Genomic DNA, 18374 nt, shown 5'->3' on the forward strand with positions numbered 1-18374 from the left:
CTCCCTCTCACCTGCTTGTGTTGTGCCTCCATAGCAAAGAGGCAAACCCCCTTTGTAGCAGAAAGTATTTTTCAAAGAAATAGTAGACAGGACTACTGTTCTGTCTTGCACTGGCTGCATGGAAAGGACTCTGTGCTCCTCTGTCGATGTAATAATTCCCTACATCTGCCCCCAGGCCTAGTGCATGCATGCTGCTCTCTGTTGCTAGGGCTGTTTCCTGTTTGCTGCAGGACATGTATAGACACAACTTGCATCCCAGCCCAGTTTGGAAGCGAAGAGTCATTCTGACCCCTCCCTCCCTCCCTCCCTCCCAAGAACAGGAGCCTTCTCCTTTCTTCACACTTTCCTACTCTGCCCTCTCTATTAGATATAGTGGATGTCCACACATGACCATATTACTACCCCTGCTAACTGGGCAAAGAGGCAACATTTAAACTAAGTGATGGGCATTTAGCAGGGGGAGAGCAATGGTCTGTAAACTGCCCAGAGATGCAAGTTTTGGGCAGTATAGAATTTTAAAAAATAAATATATTCATCCCAGCAGAGCAGGCCCCCCAATCTGTCTTTTTCAGATTGTGAACCCCTTTGGGAAAAGGAATCATCATCTCAATCTTTTTCCTAGGTAAACCACTTTAAGATCTTCTTTCATTTGAAAGCAGTGTTCTAAATAATGGTTAATGTCACACCCATGGAAGTATGTTCTGAGGGAAAGAGAAGCTATTTTTGCTAAGCCCTTCTTCCCTCTGCTACACCAATGCCCCCCCCCATATGGTTCTGAGGGTTGAGGAGACCTTTGGGGACACATTTGCAGGGTGGCATCGGAACAGCAGAGGGAAGGGGAAATTGGTGAAAATTACCCCTTCCTAATTGTGCAAGCAGAACATTCTAGTGCAAGTGCAATGCTAGTTCTCATGTGAACTCTGTTAGGTGCAAGGGGGACGTTTGCAAGGTGAGATGACATGTTGATAGCAGAGATACTATCCACAAGTCCATCAGTTGAAGCTAGCAAACCTGGCACACTAACTGCTGCTCTACACAGTTGCTTCAAATTTTTCATCCAGGGCTGAATTACAGCACTTCTGCTTTGTTGATGATCATTTAAAATAAATAAATTTTTAAAACACACACAAACAACCCTTGAGAGTGGCCCTAGGAACAAGTCTTGTGCTGAAGTGAGGAGTCCAATCATAGCTTACATTTTACATAATGCTGAGGGGTTAATAAAGAATTAGGGATGCAACTTTTATTTGGTCAATCATTAAAACCCTTTTAAACAACATTGCCTATTAATTGAGCAACACATCTATATAAGTGTTGATTATGTTTCATAAACTGCAAATGTGGGCGTTCTCCCTTCCCTCTCACACAGGAGGGGATTATTTTTTTCTAAGTATAGAGGAGGTGTGAGGGGAGTATTTTTCTAAGCTGGAACCTGCTGCAACATATACCTGCTCCATCCAAAAACCAAACAAGCATATGCTTTTAAAATCCAAAACTCTTGTTTTATCCATATGTCAATATGTGCAGATTAAATAAATTAAACTGAGCAATTGTAACTATCTGGATTGACTAATATTTCTTTATTTAGGTGACAGCCTTACTTCGAATGAGAGGATAACTGTAACTTCTTGGTGCTCATATCTATGCCTATAGAAGCAACCTGTCTGTTAAACTAGCTGCCAGCGCTGATCATTCTTGCCCTTTGTGGCTGAGACAAAGAGGTAGCTGCTTGTCTTTCCCTCTAAAGTACAACTGGGGAGGGCTGGCATCACCATGCGAACATGGCTAGAAGATGCAATGGTGAGAACAGGTGGTGCATACAGGAAGTGGGTGGCCACACCTGCTGCTCTGCCAGAGGAAGGGGCGGGGCCAAGCAACTGAGAGCTTCTCTCACATTAGGGAGCAGCTGGTTTGAAGGTGAGCTTTTTGCTATTGGTTTTGCTTTGAGCCACATGTAAGTGTTTGAAGGGGCAGGGAAGAAGAATCTTGTTGAAGGTGCATGGGTCAATGAAAGGGATTAAGAATTTCTGTCTAGCCTGATCCAAGCCTGTTTACTCAGAAATCATTCCCAGTTTCTTCAGGAGGCTTACTTCTAAAAAAAAGTGTGTAAGTGTATAGTCTTAAAAGAGAGTTATATAGTGGCCTGGGCTAGTGTGCTAGCAGTAGTTTGGTTAAAAGGTACCCTGCATTCAGAGGAGTCTGTATCTTCTCCAAGTACTGTACTCTGCACTTGTCTCTTTCCCTCTTTTGACCCCTGCTCCCTAAGGTACTAGCTTCTTATTACCTTTGTTAGAGACAGTGTTGCTTAGTTGTTAGAAGGAGGAGATTCGGGTTAAAAATCTTGCTCAGCCAGAATGCTTGCTGGAGGACGTTGGGCTGCCTCTAAGGCTAAGAAACTTGCAGAACTGTGAGGGTAAGGAGGACTTATAGGTATCATCCAGAGTCTGTGAAAGAAAGGTGAGGTAAAAACAAAATTAATTGTAGATAATGGTATGATTGCTCCCCAGCTTCAGGTAGATTGAGCCCATATGGCAAAGATGTATTCTTGGATTTCCATTCTTTGCCGGAGAGAGCAGTGCCATTCTTCCAATTCCTTTCAATGAACCTTCTATTGAGAAGAGTATACAAACAGCACAAAGTTGTGCTGATTCTCTTCCCCTATTCTCTGCTCTCGCTCTACCCCCAAATTTCTGAACCCTGCTGGAACAGATAACATCTGAGGTATGGTGCAGGCAGGTATATGTGATTTTCGAGGAATGAAATTTTTCTGTTGGCATCAGCCCCTTCCTAGAAGGTTCCTTTGGGTCTAATTAGCCTGGAGGATGAAAACTTGAAGCAAGGAGAGCTTGTAAGAAAATGTCTTCCCACTAAAAGAAAAATTGAACAAAGAAATGGCTTACCTCAACTGCAAAATGGGCTTATGTATTGCTGTGCCCATGGGAAAGGTAACTCTTGATCTTTAAACTGATGTTTCCAAAGACCCAGGGAGTAGAGCTCATTTTGCGTCATTTTTGCTGGATATACTATATACATATTTAGTTACTTTGATGTGGTTTTGGCCAGTACAGTAAGGCAGATAAACTGCTGTCATCTGGGGTGTGGCTATAATTGAGCCAATGGGTTCAAAAAACCTGCCCCCCCCCCCCGAGCTCCTGAGGGGGACCCAGCCCCACCTCTCCCTATCTTCTTCATTCTCTCCTTCACTCTGAGGGGTCGCTGGAGAGAGGGATGAACACAGGCCCACTTTCCCTTAGCTACACCCTGGCTGTCATGGAGCTGCATGCTCCACCCTCTGATTTTTAAGAATACAGAAAGACAGACCATCAGAGGATTGCAATAAAAATCAAGCATTGTGAGGCTTTGCATTTGAAGGAGCTTGCCATGGTGTTTAATTTTCAGAAGAATTAGGATGGCTATGCAAAAATGGATTGAGGCTTTGGAAACCCATTACCAGTCAGAATAAACAACAATAAAGGTGGACCAATGGTCTGCATTGGTACAAAGCAGCTTCAAATCTTTACTGTAATTTGACTGATGTTGGAATTCATCAGTATCTTCAGATTCTTTGAAAGCAGAAGCAAAAGTGTTCTTTGTCTCTTATGTATAGACCTTTTAAAATTACAAATGCTGGACAGGGGAAAGTGCTAGAATTCCCTCTGAATGTCGCCTATTGGATGACTCTGCTGTAATGCTTAGGGCCTAATGTTCCTCTAAAAAAGGAAACAGTGTGGTGTGTGTTGGGGATTCTTGCTGTTTCCCTCTTGCTCCGATTCATGCTTTGAAAACTCACAAGTTGTCTGTAATGTGACATTTTCTGCAGAAGGGCATCAAAATTAGTTTCCATTTCAAATACTGGAGTTATGATTGCAGACAAACAATAGTCTTGAAATTGACTTGGGTGGGGGCATCACTTCCCATTCTACATATACACAGTTTTGTATGTGTGTGTTTTTGTGTACACGTTTTCTACATGTGCACACTTTTGTCCCACCATAGCTTTGAACCAAACAGATTTTTGAAGGGTTTGAAACCCTACAGAAACCTACTAAACCTGCTTGTTGAAGGTAGAAGTGGAATGAGTATGCACACCATGAGCAGAGAACTGCTTTCATCTCAGTTGGAGTGGGTGGGGCGGTGTAGGGGTGGAGCCCTATTTGTCTGTCTCCAGGCTAATTCTTGATGGTGGTGACTCTATTAGTAGATTGCTTGGACACCTTAAGTGGGGCAGTGGAGAAATGCTTGGCTAACAAGCAGAGGGTTGCCGGTTTGAATCCCCACTTCTACTATGTTGGGCAGCAGCGAAATAGGAAGATGCTTAAAGGCATCATCTCATGCTGTGTGGGAGGAGGCAATGGTAAACTCCTCCTGTATTCTACCAAAGAAAACCACAGGGCTCTGTGGGTGCCAGGAGTTGGAATTGACTTGACGGCACACTTTACCTTACCTTAACTAACATTGCTAAGCTATACCTTGGTGGCGTGAGAGCCCCTTTGCTTTTCTGTGCATTAACACCAAGCCCTCTTTCACAACATATTCAGGCTGTGTGAATTCGTTCTTGGCAGGGGAGACCACCAGTGTTCCCTCTAATTTTTTTTTCATCTGTGCACAGAATACATTTTGTTCTCGGCAGCAGTATCAAGGCAGTGTGTGCACATGTGCATTCAGAATGGGGCCTTCCTGATTCAGCCTGAGCGGAATCTAAAATTAACTGAGTGGACACTTAAAAACTTGTGCATGCATGCCTTAGAGGGAACACTGGAGACCACCTATGTTCATTTGAATGTTTACAAGGTAGATACATTTATACAATTGTACATATTTAGGGCAGTCTCCCTGTAACTGGAAACTTTGCTTTTTCAGTGTTCTATATTGTGTGGAGAGAGACCTGCAGAACACAGGTGGATTGGGAGTGAAGCTGGCAGGCACTGTGATCCTAATTCCCCATCCCCAGGATGCGAGTTCACTCACTCTGGATATGTTGTGAGAATAGAGCAAGATGAGGGATTGTCTTATTGATTCTAAAAATTATGAAGTTATCCATCTGTTTACAGAAGTGCCCAGCATGATGCTTAGTAGAGTAAAAATAAAAACAAAGTATTAAACACCTATAGTCTCAAAAACAAATGATAAAAATCTGCTTAAAATTCAGGAGCAGGTTTATAAGGGCTTTCTGTTAGCGCTAGCCCTGACTAAGTGTAGAAATCAAATAAATAATAATTAAGTGGGTTGAGGTTAGCATAGGGTATGCAAAGACAATCTATTTGCAGGTAAAATCTCTTTAGGTTGCTTTCTTGAGGGGCGGAGGGCTTGATGCTTTCTTCTCATAATATAACTGATTCCTGATTTTTCCCTCCCACACTCGCTAGCTCAGTTGAGCATGCATTGTCACTATTAATTCAGTACAGATACAGAGTATGAAAGCTTTCTGCTGCTCAGAAATAGCTGTAGTCTTGTTAGCACACCCTTGTCCCTGTCCAAAGGCAGGTGGATTGGAAAAGGAGTACATTGTATTGTCTAGTCTGGGCCTCCCTGCCCTTTGCCACTACTGACTTTCCAAAGCATGGGTTTTTGTATGTCTGGCTGTGTTCACACAAAGGTTTGAGACAATGGACTTTAATAAAACATTGATGTGGACCCCGCTTAAAGTTTTTGAGCATCTGTGAATGATGCTGCATTTTTTCCAGCTTTGGGTGCTTCTCACACATGCAGCTAAAGATAGTTAATGGTTTCTATATATTTTTTGCAACTTACCTAAACTGGAAAAGATCTCTTTGAGATTAATCTGTTGTGTCCCTTAAATTGTGTCTCTTAGGCCATATTGTGGTCAACCTCGCTAATAAACCTGCCCCAGGTACTGAACCCACTGATGGGCATTGCACCACATATTGTATTATACATGATCAGGCGAAATCAGGCTAGGGGAGCCTAGCCCGATTTTGCCTGATTGTGAGAGCCACTGGGCTCGCAGGTGAGTCCGGTGGCCTCCAGGCAGTTAACCCACCAAACTAGCCTTCCCCTTAAACCGGGTTCCAGTTTTTAAAATCGTGAGTAGCCGCACTGCGGCTCCGCACCGCAGCTCCTCATGAATAGACCCTCGGCGGGAGGCTGAAAAGCAGGCTCGGGGGTCTCTCCAGTATGCCCTGTGTGCTTGCGCAGGGCATACTGGAGCTTCCGGGAGCCGGACTCCCCAGCCCCTGCCAGCTCCGTCATGGAGCCGGCAGTTGTGTGGGCGGCCAATCCGGCCATCCACGGCTCCCGCCCTGCTTGTCTGTGGGGAGAGCAGGCTTAGCCTGCTCTCCTCACAAAACCGGCAAAAGCGGGTCTCACTGATTGTGAGACCTGCCTCATGGTGTTCTCAAATTTGGGTCTCCAAATGTTCTTGGACTACAACTCCCATCAATGGCCTTTGGTCATTGTGGCTGAGGACAGTGTTCCCTCTAAGGTGTGTGCAAGTGTGCATGCACACAAGCTTTTTATCTCTGCTCATTTAATTTTAGATCCCGCTCAGATTGAATCAGGAAAGCCCCATTCTGAATGTATATGCGTGCACACAGCCTTGATACTTCTGCCCAGAACAAAACTCATTGGGGGGAAATTAGAGGGAACACTAGGGATGATGGGAGTTGTAGTCCAAAACAATCTGGAGACCCACATTCAAGGTATAAGATGTATTGTGGAACAATATTGTGAGATCAGAGTGGGTGAGGAGTTGTAGTAATGTACACTTGGAGTTCACTCTCATTTACGTAGTGTTGAGGAAGCTCCTGGTAAAAACACAAGGCTATCTTGGGATGTCATTCAGCTGTAATGCTTTTCCACTGGTACCAGGTGGATGATGCACACTGCACTGCTATCAAAATTTGCATTGTCAGCTCTGAGGGTTCAGCTACAGTTACACAGAGGCTGCCATGAGCGTACCCAAGCCCTGCAGTGTTTTGTATCACAAAAATTCCTGCTGTGCTGCATGGCAGTAACAAGGTTTTGCTTCACTTCCAAAGTTAAGCTGCATGATTGACCATGAATGCTAGTGGCCCAGGATATCCATTAGCCTCTCTCTATGTGGGCGATTTACATCCGGATGTGACTGAAGCCATGTTGTATGAGAAATTCTCTCCTGCTGGACCAATCATGTCCATCAGAGTTTGTCGAGATGTCGCCACACGCCGATCTCTGGGTTACGCATACATAAACTTTCAGCAGCCTGCTGATGGTAAGTTAGCAAAAAGCTTCTAATCTCTTCTAAATGTATTGAACATATATTGAAAAATTGCCCAGAATTGAGTTTCTTTAAAAGGGAGTTATCTTCACGATAACTTTATGTAGTGCTCTCCATGTAAATGGCACTCTACAACAGATGAGAGGACACTTGTCCCTAGAGCCCTGCTGATAGGGTACAGCAATTTTCACTTTGATTCCCATTGGTTTGCTCCCAAACTAATATTTGGGATAAGACATGTTTTCTAGATTTCAGAAATAAATTTAAAAACTAAATAGTTGCCAAATATCACCAGTGTGAAAAGAAGTCCCTCTCTTTTCTCCTGCTTACCAAGCTCTTGTGATTAAGGCTAGCCATTCATAATATTTTAGAGAGATTGCCCTTAACAGTGCATCAAGCCTTCACATCATTTAACCATAGTCCCATTTACAAATGTGTGACTTGGAGGTGGTTATCTCATGGAAGGCTATACCGATGATTTCCAGGAAAATCTTCCAGAAGCTATAGTTCCTATCATACCAGTCTCAATTTCTACTGGTTCTAACTCTTGGAGATTATCTCTGTTGGTAACCAACTGGTTGTGCATTTACTGTAAGGTTAGATGCTAGGCTATGTCTTGATTCCTCCTTTCCTTCCACTTCTGAGCGTTGCTAGGCATGCCAATGAATGTGCTTATTTTCTACCAGCTGAGCGGGCCTTGGACACGATGAACTTTGAAGTGATCAAAGGTCGGCCCATTCGTATCATGTGGTCCCAGCGAGACCCAGGACTCAGGAAATCAGGTGTTGGGAACATCTTCATCAAGAACCTGGATGATTCCATTGATAACAAGGCCTTGTATGATACATTCTCAGCCTTTGGAAATATTCTTTCTTGCAAGGTAGGTATATTGTTGGCAGAAGTACAATACTTACTGTGGTGGTGATCCAATGTGCAGCCAGTTTATCAGCAGCCTTAAACCTATAGGGACTGGACTCCTCCCTTGCTTAATATTACTTGGTGAATAACACTTTTCAAGACCATTTGGTGGGCCTCACTTGTCAGAGGTTCCCAATTTAGTCATATTTTGCTTTTTAGCTGGGCCCTGGCCCTGGGGAGAAAACACAATGTGATTTTTCTCTCCTCAGCAATTTCTCAGGGAAGGGGTGGAGCAAAATAGGCAAGCACATTCCTTGGAGAAGCTTTGGCCAATGGTGTAGCACCTCAGAATATTGAAGGTGAATGCCTACAGTCGGACACTCTTCACCATTCTCAGTTCCAGTTCCAAGTTCTCCCCCCCCCCCACTTCTAAGCCTGAGGTTGCTGCACACTCTTCTGAAACTTCCCCAAATTTTGACCCATCACTGGAAATCCCATTGCTTAGGGTTGTGCATGGATTTTAGCACAGTGTCAAATACTTTGTAATAGTCTACATGTCACATGCATATCGACGGGAGAAAAGAGATACAGGCCATGGCTCATCTTTGCTTCCAGGTGCCTGGCTTTCTTCACTCTTTTTCCTACTCTCCATGTTTTCACAGGTGGTTTGTGATGAGAATGGGTCCCGAGGATATGGCTTTGTCCATTTTGAGACCCATGAAGCCTCGAGCAGAGCGATTGACACAATGAACGGAATGCTGCTGAATGACCGCAAAGTGTAAGTGGAGGCAGAAGGGGAGAGAGGACGACAAACCGCACTCACTAGGCCTTTGTCGTCTTAATGCATTTAAAGAGTGCGCTGAATGAACACTGAATGTTCAGAGAAATTTTCTCCCTTTAAGTGGGGGGTGGGGGACCCCTTGGCAGAAGTATTCTTAGTTTTTCTCCTTTTCTTCCTAGAATAGTTTCCATGTCCTAGTCAGTATCATTTTGTTCACCCAGTAGTTCAACAAGGGATAGCTGTCAGTACACACCATTTATCACTGAATTCTCTCATTTGGAGTACACAAGAAGCTGCCTTTTGCTGAGTCACACCATTGGTCTATCTAGGTCAAGACTGCCTGTCCTGACTGACAGTCGGGGTGGGACACTTTGCTGCTTGAGGCAGATATGATGCCCTCTCCCCACCCCACAAATCAGGCAGCAGTAGGGATACACACAAGCACTCCCAGACTATGCCACCAAGCTAGGCAATGGCTTTCCTGGCTAAAGTTGTGGGGAGAAGAGGTGCACTGCAACATGACAAGGAGGAAAGGTTAACAGCGTGCTCCGTGCTGGCTGAGCGAGGAAGGGCAGCAGCAGGGGGACACCAATGGTGTTGGAGACCCAGCAGGCCACCCCTGCTGCCAGTAGGAAGACACATGGACTACTTTAGATATCTGGTGCCTGGTGGTGGGCAGACAAGGATTGGGAGTAGATCGTTCTGTTCACTTAGCATCCTTAATGTCCATTTACTTAGTGTACACTGGAGATTTGTAAAGTAATATGTTAAAGGAAGATATTAGTCTCTTCTTCAAATCCTTTCTTCTCTCTCTCCTTTTTTAATCCAGTCTTACACCAACCAAACCAGGTGGTATAGGTTTCTAGATGCAGCCACCAAATGTTGCTCGGGCTGTTGAGCATAAACAATTTTTGCTTTAAAATACAACAGACATGCAAAAAAAAACAAAAAACAACCAATAATCTGAGTCTTCATTCATTTATACTGAGGGAAGTAGATCTGTGCAATTTCTAGTAGTGACATGATCAGTATGTAGATCAATGCAGTACCTGTGTGGTTTAGGGGTAGGTGAGGGATATTGATTCAGCATGGCTTGCACTCTGTGATTTGTCTGAAAGCTTCCTTGCCACCTTGCAGTTGGGCCATGACTGGGCCCACAGACTCAATGTCCTGCACGCACACACGGACGCACGCACGCGTGCACACACACACATAGACACAGACACGATAATAGGAGCAGAAGTTTGGAACAAACTTCCTGCTGAAATTAGAGCCTCCCCATCTTTTACAACTTTTTAAAAGGCAGTCAACATGCATTTGTTCACTCAGGCTTTTAATTAGACATTGTTTTAATTGTGTTTTTAATAGTTTTAACATTTAAAATTTTAAATTGTTGTAATGTTTTAACCTTTTAATTCTTCTTATTGTAGTATTGTAAACTGCCCAGAGACTTGGGTGGTATACAAATGGGTTAAATAAAATAATAACATAATAAAGTTTTAGGGGCCATCACTCAGTAGAAGAATAGAGGCTTTGCATCTGTAAGGCTCCAGGTTCAATACATCTCCAGAGATAAAGGATCATGGGTAGGAGATGCTGGAAGAGATTCCTGCCTTAGATTTTGAAGAGCTGTTGCTAAAACGCATAGACATTACTGGGCTAGATGGACCAATTGGCTGACTCTGTATAAGATACATTCGTGTACTTAGATTCTATTATTTTGGGCAAATTATAAGCTTGAGCAATTGTTTGTGGGCTGAACATGCATGACACTTGCAAAAATCTCCACACCAAAGCAGATGCAGGATTACTTCTCTCCTAAGTTTTGCAATGCTTGCCTCTTGAAGATTCTCCAGGACCTTCACAAGACGAGCCTTGACTATGGTTGCCAAGGTCAAGATGATGCTATTCTGGGAGATTGTCTCTCTCCCCCTGCCCCCCCCCCCCCCACATATCAAGCCATTAAGAACTCCAGGACTGTGTTCAATTACCTGGGCATTCATGCCTATTCTTGGAGCCTCCAGACCCATCCTGGAGGGTTGGCAATCCTAACCTTATGATTGAACTATAGCATTATGAGGGAGATGCTGCAGAGTCCTCTTGCTACTTGCACGTGAAGGGACGGAAAGCTTGCTTTGGGTTGAGCTGATGTGCCTGCTTGACATTACTGTGTGCATAGCTCATTTGCAAAGCAATTTCACACATGTTGCTAACTCTTGGTAGGTTTGTTGGCCACTTCAAATCCCGGCGAGAACGTGAGGCAGAGTATGGAGCCAAGGCAATTGAATTTACCAATGTCTATATCAAAAACTTTGGAGATGACATGAATGATGAGAGGCTACATGAAATATTCTCGGACTTTGGTAAGTACAGTCTGTGGAGTAGTGGCTAGTGAGGTTGCATAAGAAAGAGAAACTGAGTGAGGACAATTTCTGTTATTTTAATGCTTCAGATGCTGTTTGCTTACTAAACAGCTGAAGATGTTTTAGTTTGTATTTAGACTATTTGTATACCATTTTTCAACCAATGAGGTCATAGGCTGAAAATGACCAGGAGAGCTGGTCTTCTTGTAGCAAGCATGAATTGTCCCCTCTGCTAAGCAGGGTCTACCCTGGTTGGATCTGAATGGGAGACCATATGTGAGCACAGTAAGATATTTCCGTTAAGGGATGCTCTGGAAATAGCATCTGCATGCTTGCATGCAGAAGGTTCCAAGATCCCTCCCTGGCATCTCCAAGAGAGGGCTGAGAGAGACTCTTGCCTGTAACCTTGGAGAAGCCACTACCAGTCAGTTCCGAATAAGTTTTCAAGGTGGTTTACTTAGCAAAATGAAGGAGCAAATGTCCAAGAGAAGGTCACAATCTAAAAAGAAACACAAGGGAAACACTAGCAACAGCCACTGGAGGGATACTATGCTAGGGTGAATACTAGGAACAGTTACTCCTGCTAAATATGGGCTCTTCGAGATAGTAATATTTTTCAGCTTCATTGCAAATTGTGATAACGTGAGAAATCCATACAACTGTTTAATATTCTTACTACCATCTGCTGGCAATCTGTGGTGATCCATAAATAAACAGGGTTTTTAAGGTTAGAAAGGAGCTTGAAAAGGCACAGTTCATTCATAGATTGCTCCAAATTGCCAGTAGATGGAGGTAAGAATATTATGTGACATCCTTATTCTTAGTATGGATTTCCCATTTATTATCATTTGTGCTGGTTGGAACATAGCCTTTTGGAAGAACCCTATGAAGAACCACTTTAAAAGTTGCTGTTTTGCCTGCTTAGCAGACATGACCACAATCGTGGCAGTACAATGCTACATTGCCACAATCTAAATTATTCTCTTGTAGGCTGAAGAGAGAATCTCTTCAGCTTCCTACTCACATAAGAGTGGTAATGTCCAGTAAAGATGTGAGAATGTCCAGTGAAGGATACACTTCTGCATAAAATGGAGAAATGATGGAGAAATATTAATAGTTTCCCATTTGAAATGACACCAGAGTTTAAAAAGGCCTGTTTGATGCATTCGACTCAGTTTCCCACTGTGGGCTTCTTTAGGTCTGCTGCTTATAGGAACAGGGACTCATCCTAGGCAGTGAAGTTGAAATTTGTGTGCAAGGGGTTATGTGCTATGCTATGGCTATCTCAACCATTCTTGAGGATGCAATCCAGACTGTTTTCTGGGGCAGAAATTCCTATCCTGTCATTGAAACTGCTAATTTCCTATATCTCCCCCTGCCCCACCCATCTGCTCTATAAACATGAATAATTCTTAATTTCAATCTGCCTGCTCTTTAGGGTCTTTGTTTTTGGGTTTCCCTTCCTTTTGAAGCCATGTGGATGGTGACCAGAGAGAGGACCTTTTTGGTAGTAGTGTTCTGATTTTGTAACTCTTTCCAGGGCTACTTGGTATCTTAGAGAGCACCTTCTTTTACATGATCCCCACCGCACGTTAAGGTCATCTGGGGAGGTCCGTCTCCAGTTACCACCGGTTCGTCTGGTGGCGACTCAGAGGAGGGCCTTCTCTGTGGCTGCTCCTGGACTGTGGAACGCACTCCCGGCAGAAATTCGTAATCTTAATTCTTTGCTGTCCTTCAAGAGAGCCCTTAAAACCTATCTGTTTGGCCTGGCCTTTCAGGGTTTTTAATTTAGTTTTAACTGTTTTAATCTTAACCTGGTTTTCAGGGTTTTAATTGTTTTGAAAGTTTAATTGTTTTTTAAGATGTTTTTAAACTTGATGTTTATATTTGTATTTCTATTTTAATTGTTTTTAATGATTTCTGTTTTTTAATTGTAAACCGCCCTGAGCCAGCTTGGAAGCGCAGTATAAAAATTGAATAAATAAATAAATTAAATAAATAAATGTCTATATTGCTTAGTCATCAGATAAAAAAGAAGTAATGCCTAGTCATTAGATTAAAAGGTTCAGCATAAGATGAACAGATAATGTATTGTTGCCTTGCTATTGTGTTGCCTTTTTTACTCTTACTATATCAAATATCTGCTTTTACTCTGTTTTAAGGCAATTTAATGCTTTATTCTGATTTTTGACTTGTTAGCTTGTCTCACCAGTATTGATGCTGAAAAGCATGATATAAATCTGCCTAAAAGAAAGGACATTCAGAATAAATGATCCACCTCAAATATGAAACTTAATGCAGTAGTCACATATGCATCTTTCCAAGTATTAGTGCTCTGAGGTCAGCCCTGTGTAACTTGTGTTGGCTGTTAGGCTAGTCTAAAACTGCTGGTTCTGCTTCCAGGAAAGACGCTGAGTGTCAAGGTCATGATGGACAACACCGGCCGCTCAAAAGGGTTCGGATTTGTTAACTTTGAAAAACATGAAGATGCTCGGAAGGCAAGATGATCTTATGTTTGAGCTATTTGGGCCTTTTGGTGTTCTTATTGACTTGCCTAGGCCTCTTATTCCCAAAAGCATAGCTGTTAAAATGGAACTGAGTGATGCGGGAGGCACTTGATTTCAGATTTTGTACCAACAAGAACCAAATTAGCTTCTTGCACCAGTCCTCATCATGAGCAGAACTGCTTTTATGTGCATAAGATTTTGCATGTGCTGCTAATGCAGGAGGCCTTCAACAGTCAGTAAATTCCTCTGGGGTCGGGGGGGGGGAGGATTTGTTTGCCTGGGGGTTACTTTGGCCTTTTCTGCTTGCTTTCCAGGCAGAGGTGCCAGCAGGACTTTCTGTACCCAGTCCATGGCTCCTCTACCCACAATTACTGGGAGCTGGCTGCTGGGGCCCTGTCCAGGTGCACTGAGCAGCTTTCTCTGTCGGCTCATCATCCAGAACTTTCTGTAGCTGAGGTGCACAAAACGATGCTGAGCAGCTTTTCCCATCCAGCCCCCCTTGCCTGCTTGCCTGCCTGCCTGCCTTCCACCCACCAAGCCCAGATCACCTGCACCCCATCCATATGTCCTCCCTCCCCCCACTTCCTGGTAGGGGTCTACCATGTCCAGCACCACCCCCTCCCTCCACCCCAGCCTCCCACTCAGGGGAGTAGCAAGGCTGGCGTGGGCCCTGGGACAAAAAGTGAAGATGTGCCTCTGCTCCCTGCCACTCTGGCTTCAGAGAGGTGCAAGGGGGAGAGCAAAGAACAAGCTGTTACCCAGGCAGTGGGCCCTTGTCCCTCACAGGCCCAGGGGCATTTGTCTTCCCTTGTTCACTTGTAGCTTCAGTCCTGCTCTTCTCTTGAAAAGTAGAGTTGGAGCAGAAGGGAATACAGGCTGGTAGAGTGCTGGCCTGAAGCATCTCCGTGGAAGTGCACTGGCCTCCTTGTAGCAGTGTCAGCGAGGGGCAGATGTGGTGGTGGGTAGGCAGGTGTCTCCCTTGGAAGACTCTTTTCTGGGCCCAATATCCCCACCCCACCCCCACTGGCTCCATTTTCAGACACTGAGGGAGATGAGAAAGCAGCATTTTATGATGGCAATGAAAAATTAAAACCAGTGCAAGCCAGCTTCTGAGAGACGTGTTTGTGGCCTGTGAAGGGAGAGAGTTGCTCCTGCAGGTTCTTCCTGTGTATCAGCCCTTCCTCAATACCCTTTCTCCTGGCAGGCTGTTGAAGGCATGAATGGGAAAGAGATCAATGGACGAATGGTGTATGTTGGCAGAGCTCAGAAGAGGATAGAACGCCAGAGTGAACTGAAACGTAAATTTGAGCAAATCAAACAGGAAAGAGTGAGCAGATACCAGGTAACAGGAAATGAAGGCCAGTTGCCCAGTGGGTTGGCATGGGACCTAAGAATCCTATGACCTGGGGGTCAAACTAGAACACAGACAAATGTGTTGTTCCTTCCACCCAAATAGACTTGGCAAGACCATGGCATACAAGGAAGGAGAAGTAAACTTTGCCTCATGATATTTTCCTGCTGAAAAATCCAGCCCCCGAGTTGGCAGTTGGGCCCTGAAGCAGCTATTCCCTTCAAATATATTCTGTAGTGCCCAACTGTAGTTATTGTGAGAGCAAACAATATAAAGCAGATCACAGATGCTATCTAAATGACAGATTGTAGCAGTTGTTGTTAGGGCTGTATTATTTCCCTTTACAGACCTAATGTGAGATAAAAATTGAGTGTTGGTTTAGATTACATTTGTTTCCTTCCTAGCCTTCTGATTAGATGTTGCAGCTATTATTGGGATGAAGAGGGCCAAGGCTCAATGGTAGAGCACATGCTGGAAACTCAGTTTCAATCCCTGATGTCTCCCATTGCAGATGATGGCAGTGGTCGCCCAAGACCTCAGTGCACCTGAGGCTGCCAAATGCCACTGACCTCTCTTTGTGTGCACACACTTGTCTCTGCCTCCTCATTGTTTGTAGTGGTGACGGTTGCTGTGCAGCACACATAACCCCCTCCGTCTCCTCCCTTGCATGCTTCTGGACTGCTAATGAAAAGGAGGAGGAAGTGGAAATGAGGAAAGGGCAGTAGAATACTGGAGACGCTCTATAGAATGTCTTTACTCTACTGCCATTTCCTCTTCTGCTTCCTGCCTCTTTTCATAACCAGCCCAGCATGTGAAGGAGAAGGCAAAAGTTGCTAAGGAGGGGAAAAGAGGACCACCACTGGCTCAGGATGGCACTTTGCCAAGCGGTTGCTGTGCCACAGCTTGGTGAAGAGTTGCTCTAATGGCAGGGGACGGCTTGCTACCCTTCCAGTGCCTCAGTAACCTGCCATTTGAGGGCTTGCAAGATGCTGCCTAGTGGGTTGATGAGAGGGATGATGGGAAGAGCCTTTGCCTCAGACCCCTAAAGCTGTTGCCAGTCAAGAGTAGGCTGTGCTGATGAGCCAATGGTCTGATAGCTTTGTATGTGTTTATATGTCCATATCATGAAAGTTGGAGAAACTGGATGTGTCTGTTTGCTTTTAGGGAGTAAACTTGTATGTAAAGAATCTAGATGATGGGATTGATGATGAGCGGCTGAGGAAAGAGTTCTCTCCTTATGGAACCATCACTAGTGCCAAGGTAAGATGCTTATGTTTTGATACTATTTGTAGGGGTGTGTGTGTGTGTGTGTGTGTGTGTGGTTTATTTTCTATTTCCAAAAGAGGTGGAAATGTTATGATCCTTATGAATGCGTAACTAGATGGACACCCCGCAAAAGGTTTGTAACTACCTCACAACACTCCTTGGGGCACAGTGATTTTTCTGCAGAAGGTCACACAGCTTATGCCCAGGACAGTGGTCAAGAACAGAATGAGGAAGCAAAATGGCTGGATTTCCAGTTCTGCAAACACTTTCTGGAATTTTGGGGTCGGGAAAATGAAAATTTCTCTGTACTGTAGCAGAGAATAACTCTGCAATTTAATAAAGAGCCTATAGGCCTTGTTCTCACAAATGGCAACTGAGGTGGTGAACTTGTTTCTGGACAATACTATTTTAGACTTCAAGTGGGATTTTGCATGATTGTTTGATCCATCAGTCTACATAAACAAACTATGATAGATGGAACCTTCACGTATGCCCCTACTTGCAGTCAGAAATGTGACTGAGAAACAGTTTTCCTGCCTCTTTTGCTCTTCTGTGAAACAGTTGTCTCCAGATTATCCAGCTACTTGCCTGCTCTCCTCCCTTGCCCCCTTCCCTTGCCCTCTCTGCAGTAATTCAGCCCAGAATCCTGGCTGTTGGACTTGTGTTATCTGATCATTGGAGAACTGGTGCTCAAAGTAGCAAAGGCACTGAGGCAATGGAAATAGACGTGGACCTACTGTAAGAGCTGGGCAGAAATCCTGCAAAATCTGGGGGGAAAACCATTGACAATCTCAAAAGTACAAAGTTTGTGTTACTATGGCTATTGTTTTATTATTACATTTATATCCCGCTCTTCCTCCAAGGAGCCCAGAGTACCAAGTAGCCCAGAGTACCATGTAGTACCAAGTACTACATACCTGAGTTTCTCTTTCACAACAACCCTGTGAAGTAGGTTAGGCTGAGAGAGAAGTGACTGGCCCAGAGTCACCCAGCTAGTTTCATGGCTGAATGGGGATTTGAACTTGGGTCTCCCCGGTCCTAGTCCAGCACTCTAACCACTATATATATTGTTTGTATGAAGACACATGCAAATGAGTCTTCCTTGCTAATAGGACAGGATATAAGAACTTAACTCATACTATAATAAGGTGTGGGGTCCCTCCTCTCCAGGAGGCAGCTCCACTTCATATGAGACTGCGTAGGTTGATTCCAAGTCTTCAACAAGTTGTTCTAGTAAGAACTAATCAGCCTGCTTTCCTTTCACTGTCTCTACATCTGGACTAAATTTGGTGCAAATCGAGGTCCACAAGTTAGATCTCTTGTGCCTCAAATGTTCATGTGTCTGCCATCTTGGATTGTGGTGAATGACATCACAAACTACACCGTTGAGGTGTCCCTATGTGTCATTCACTGCAACTGTAGCTATTTTGGCTTAAATTGGTTACAGTCTACAAATCACCTTACTTGCACCTCAGATGTTCACGCAGCCGCCATCTTGAATTAGAGTAGATGACATCATTTGGATGTCACCTTAAATTGGAGTGGACCACACCATTTGGGCATCCCTATGTGTCTCTGCAGCTGTTTCAAATTTGGTTCAAATCAGTTAGGTGGTTCACAAGTTAGCCTCTTATCCGCCATCTTCAATCGGGGTGGATGACATAATCAGAAACTATGCCATTGAGGTATCCCTGTGTGTCCCTACAACTGTACCCGATTTGGTTCATATTGGTCCAGGCATTGTGAAGTTGATGGGGGTGGGGGGACACATGGCCGGACGCAAACACAGAATGCTGGGTGATCTCATAAGCCTACTGGAAAGAAGGCTAAAAAGCACACACATGCAGTAATGATTCCTTTTTCTTTTAATGATTATGCTGTGGGATACAGCTATGCCTATTCTGCTGTGACGGGCAAGAGCTCCGGGCTCCTTACATCATGGCCTGTTGCCATATCAGCCATTTGCCCTAATAGGAAGCTGTCTTGCCATTTCCTGCACTGTGTGTGGGCTTGCATTCTCAGGCCTACTTTC

The 18374-nt window shown here is 44.2% G+C and overlaps 1 protein-coding gene across 4 annotated transcripts in view; it reads left to right on the forward strand.

Moving 5' to 3' along the window:
• The first annotated feature begins 292 nt into the window (after nt 1-292).
• The window catches only part of PABPC1L (poly(A) binding protein cytoplasmic 1 like), a 45382-nt gene continuing 27300 nt past the window's right edge, over nt 293-18374 (forward strand). The window contains exons 1-8 of one of the 4 annotated variants that reach the window (XM_053250855.1): nt 293-1917; nt 6999-7210; nt 7903-8096; nt 8737-8852; nt 11079-11218; nt 13622-13716; nt 14930-15067; nt 16241-16336. In XM_053250855.1, the coding sequence (XP_053106830.1) occupies nt 7018-7210; nt 7903-8096; nt 8737-8852; nt 11079-11218; nt 13622-13716; nt 14930-15067; nt 16241-16336 (972 nt within the window). In that variant the 5' untranslated portion in view covers nt 293-1917; nt 6999-7017. The other 3 variants (XM_053250857.1, XM_053250853.1, XM_053250854.1) reach the window with 3 other exon arrangements.

This window comes from Hemicordylus capensis, chromosome 4 (assembly GCF_027244095.1).
Source record: "Hemicordylus capensis ecotype Gifberg chromosome 4, rHemCap1.1.pri, whole genome shotgun sequence".
Classification (NCBI taxonomy): Eukaryota; Metazoa; Chordata; class Lepidosauria; order Squamata; family Cordylidae; genus Hemicordylus; species Hemicordylus capensis.